At 35.7% G+C, this 3911-nt stretch overlaps 1 protein-coding gene across 1 annotated transcript; it reads left to right on the forward strand.

Annotated features, from left to right (window-relative positions):
* The first annotated feature begins 1535 nt into the window (after positions 1-1535).
* LOC109213663 (serine/threonine-protein kinase-like protein At3g51990) lies at positions 1536-3547 on the forward strand. Its single transcript, XM_019377490.1, has one exon. It carries the CDS (start codon positions 1827-1829, stop codon positions 3213-3215), a length of 1389 nt encoding a protein of 462 aa, XP_019233035.1. The 5' UTR covers positions 1536-1826; the 3' UTR covers positions 3216-3547.
* The last annotated feature ends 364 nt before the right edge of the window (positions 3548-3911 follow it).

Below are 3911 nucleotides of genomic sequence, written 5' to 3' on the forward strand. Positions count from 1 at the left end.
AGTAATTAAGTAAAATACGCGGCCTGATGTACAAGGCATTTCGCGTTGGGGAATGACCGCACCCAAGTGGTATATGATGTAGACAGGCAGTATAAGGTAATGCAAATATTTGTGGTTGCTTCCACGGCTAACTTTACCATTCTTCTAAGGCTCCGTACAATGTAGTAATTAACTAAGTGTATAATTTCCATAAATTTAAAGGGAAAAACATTTCAGTAAGTGTTGAAAATCCTAACTGCTAGTAACTGATATGATACTAATTCATAGACTATTAGCAACAACAAAAAAATTGTTTCATCTGTCCCGTGAATATATTCTTCTGTGTGATGCACCAATACTTTTTGAATTTGTAGTCAGACTTTAAAGTCATGGTTGATCCTCTCTCACTTGATAATCAAGCAATCCCTAGGTACACTCTTCCTCTTTCCCCAAAAATTAAATAAAATAATAAAGGCTTGGAGGGTATCCTTTGAATATATATAAGCTTTCTGCAATGAGATTGGCAACAAATGTACAAGTATATTTCCAATATTTTATAGACTCACTGTATCCCACAGTTGACCAAATTACAAATCACTTGTATAACCTCCTCTCTGTAATTACGACTACTAATAAAATTAATTTCTATACCTCAATTTCCTTTTCCTTTCTATTCGCCCATCTAAATAAGTTTTTTTTTAATAAGTACTTAGTTGAAATTCATAAAATTTGTCCATCATTATTCCTCTCCCTTTCCTAAGCAACCTAAACAATTGGAAGAAGAATGTTGAGATTTCGTCTCGTCCCCTCTAGTTTACGTAATTCGCACTTTTCCTACCGCTTTTCATCTCATTTTAAAATTCTTTTTTCTTTCACTAATTAAAAGTAAGCTATTTGAATTAAACCAATAGATGCAATGTTTTTTCCTATCAAATTAGACGATAATATTAATCAAAATTACCGTCCTTAAATAAGACCGTGTAGGAAAATTACTTTTACTTGAGAGATTCCAAGTAAAACATGTATATTTTCCCCTTAATTTTGAGGGGTTCCCAATGCAGTAATCTTTACTTCACGGCTGTAGTCGTTAATTAACTAATTATTCGTATTATATTGTCTCTTGATACATTGTGACGTGTCAATTTTAATCGACTGAGATCATGAAAATAAAAGTTATAAAATAAAATATCTAAACCTCATAATAACCTCTTCAAAATAAAATTTGGGAGTTCTTTTTATTTTTTTGGTAGATTTTAAAAATAAAATCTTCAAATCTCAAAAACAGTTCTAAAATAGTTTTTGAAGATTTTTACTCACAAAATTTTAAATTCCTTTTAACTAAAATATATGTTCAAATACAATTTCAACTTTAAAACTTCAAAAACTCACTTTTTAAGTTCCAACTTAATGTATGTGAAAACAAGTTGAAAGTGCAATCAATTTCCTATTCACTATATCACCCAAGAATGTAATAGAACTATGAAAAGAAGAAAGATTTGTTTAATGAGGCATATGGATAATTTTGGGGTAAATGGGTACCATAAATCATCCATTAATTATCCTATATCATAATCCAAATAAATATAAAGCTATGGCAATTCTTGGGATTCTATTTCAGTGGAGACAACTCATTTAACCATTACAACCGCAATAACACCTCTCCTCCCTCTTCACCATTATCGCCAACCTGCAACAAAGTCTGCAATCCCCATAAACCCAAAAAGAAAAAAAACTCTTCATCACTCAAAAACCTATCACAAAACTTTCTTTTTTCCTCTTGATTTTGCATATTTATATACAAAAAAACACATAAAGCTTGTGACTTTACGGATAAAAATCAGAACTTTATGGGTTATCTATCATGTAGAGCTGAATCTTCCATCTCAATTTCCAATTCTCAGAAAACCCATAATCAGGAAAAGGAGAAACCCATCAAAATTCAGGAGTTTAACTACAGGGATCTTGAAGCTGCCACTAATGGTTTCTCTGACCAAAAGCTTCTTGGTAGGGGCAGCCATGGACTTGTCTATAAAGGAATACTTCGAAATGGCCGTCTTGTAGCTGTCAAAAGGTCTTCTAGAGGTGCCCCAAGATTCAGCACAGATAATTGTAATGAGGTAGAGAATGAAATTGATATTCTTTCCAAATTGCAAAGTCCAAGATTGGTTAATCTTGTTGGTGTTAGTACTGATTCTCATGACAGGCTTTTGGTTGTTGAGTTTATGTCTAATGGTACACTTTATGATGTCCTTCACTCCAATTCTCGTTCAATTAGTTGGGGGAGGAGGATAAAGTTAGCTTTACAAACTGCTAAAGCTGTTGATATTCTCCATTCTTTGAACCCTCCTGTAATTCATCGTGATATTAAGTCTGCTAATGTGTTGATAGACAGGAACTTTAATGCACGTTTGGGTGATTTTGGGTTAGCATTAAGGTGTCATCTTGATGATTTTAGGTTGAGGTCTACTCCTCCAGCTGGTACAATGGGTTATCTTGATCCATGTTATGTGACTCCTGATAATTTGAGCACCAAGACTGATGTTTTCAGTTTTGGGATTTTGTTGTTGGAGATTATTAGTGGGAGGAAGGCTATTGATGTAGCGTATTCGCCGCCTTCTATTGTGGATTGGGCCATTCCTTTGATTAAGAGAGGGAAACTGTTGGCTGTATATGATCCGAGGATTCCACCTCCCAAGGATCCTTTGGTGAGAAAGCAATTGGCAGTTGCGGCTGCAAAATGTGTGAGGTCTTGTAGGGAGAGGCGGCCAACAATGAAGGAGGTTGTTGAATGTTTGAGTGGGTTGAGTAAGTTGGTGCCCCTACATTCTTGGAATGGTTTTACCAATCCTTGTTTGATGGTTGAGACCGTGGGACGACCTGTGGAGTCGAGAACCAGCCAATTGAACTTGCGGAGAAAAGAAAGTGATCTGGATGGTGGAGATGCTAGACTTGCAACGCCACTCAGGAATTCCCAGAGGGTTTACTCTGACTTGGGGTTCCGCAGCAATTTGATGGACTTAATGGCTGGAAATGATGGGCAGTCTGAATTTCGGGGAGATGGTGATGGGGCTGAGCCTAAGTCGAACTCTATCAGTAGAGCTTTGAGCTGCAGATATGTCAGCGGCTCAGTTGTTGGTAGAAGAAACAATGAGTCTTTAGTTCACAGCAATGATAGAGGAGGTACATCCCGTTTGAGGAGAAACAATTCAGTTGGTGAGCCTTCAGATAGGAGCTGATATGATTGTTAGTTCAATCGTTTCAGCTCTGGATGCAAATCTTTGTAGAGCATTGTTGTAATATTTAGAAAGTCATTTAGAATCTCTTTCTGATTTGATGAGCAATCTTATTCCTGTAAGTTTCTCTTGCTTTCAAATCATATGGAAGTAAAATATTTTAGGGTTATCGAATTCTTTAGGCTCTTATTCTAGAGCATTAGTAAATTCGGCTTGATTACTCATGTATGTTGCTCAAAAGCACATTGAGTGTACTTTTAATGAATTGTTCATCTTTGCTTGTGTATTTTGAATTGTTGAAAGTATATGAATAGTGACAAATATTAGCTTCCATATGTTTCTTGCTTATTTCAAAAGCTCATTGATGGAAATGCTTATCTTTACTCGTCCACATAAAAAACATATGGATCGCAAATCCTCGTTGGAACTTCATCAGAGGGAAGATGAATCTATAAAGCTGTTACAATATCCATTTAGCTCCCAAACTGCAGGTGGAATGAACCAGCTTTCTGGAAGAGGTCGCTAGCTTTTGCAAGGTACATTAAATTTCCATGTGTTCATCAGACTTACATTGATATTGAGCTCTTATATTCTGATCTTTCAGTGGAAAGTTGTTCTAACTGTTCTTTTTACGAATATTTTGGACACCTTAATGCAGAAATTTCCGTGGTCATGAAATGGAAATACTCCTGATTGGCA

The sequence above is a fragment of the Nicotiana attenuata genome, unplaced genomic scaffold, assembly GCF_001879085.1.
Source record: "Nicotiana attenuata strain UT unplaced genomic scaffold, NIATTr2, whole genome shotgun sequence".
In the NCBI taxonomy this organism is placed as follows: domain Eukaryota; kingdom Viridiplantae; phylum Streptophyta; class Magnoliopsida; order Solanales; family Solanaceae; genus Nicotiana; species Nicotiana attenuata.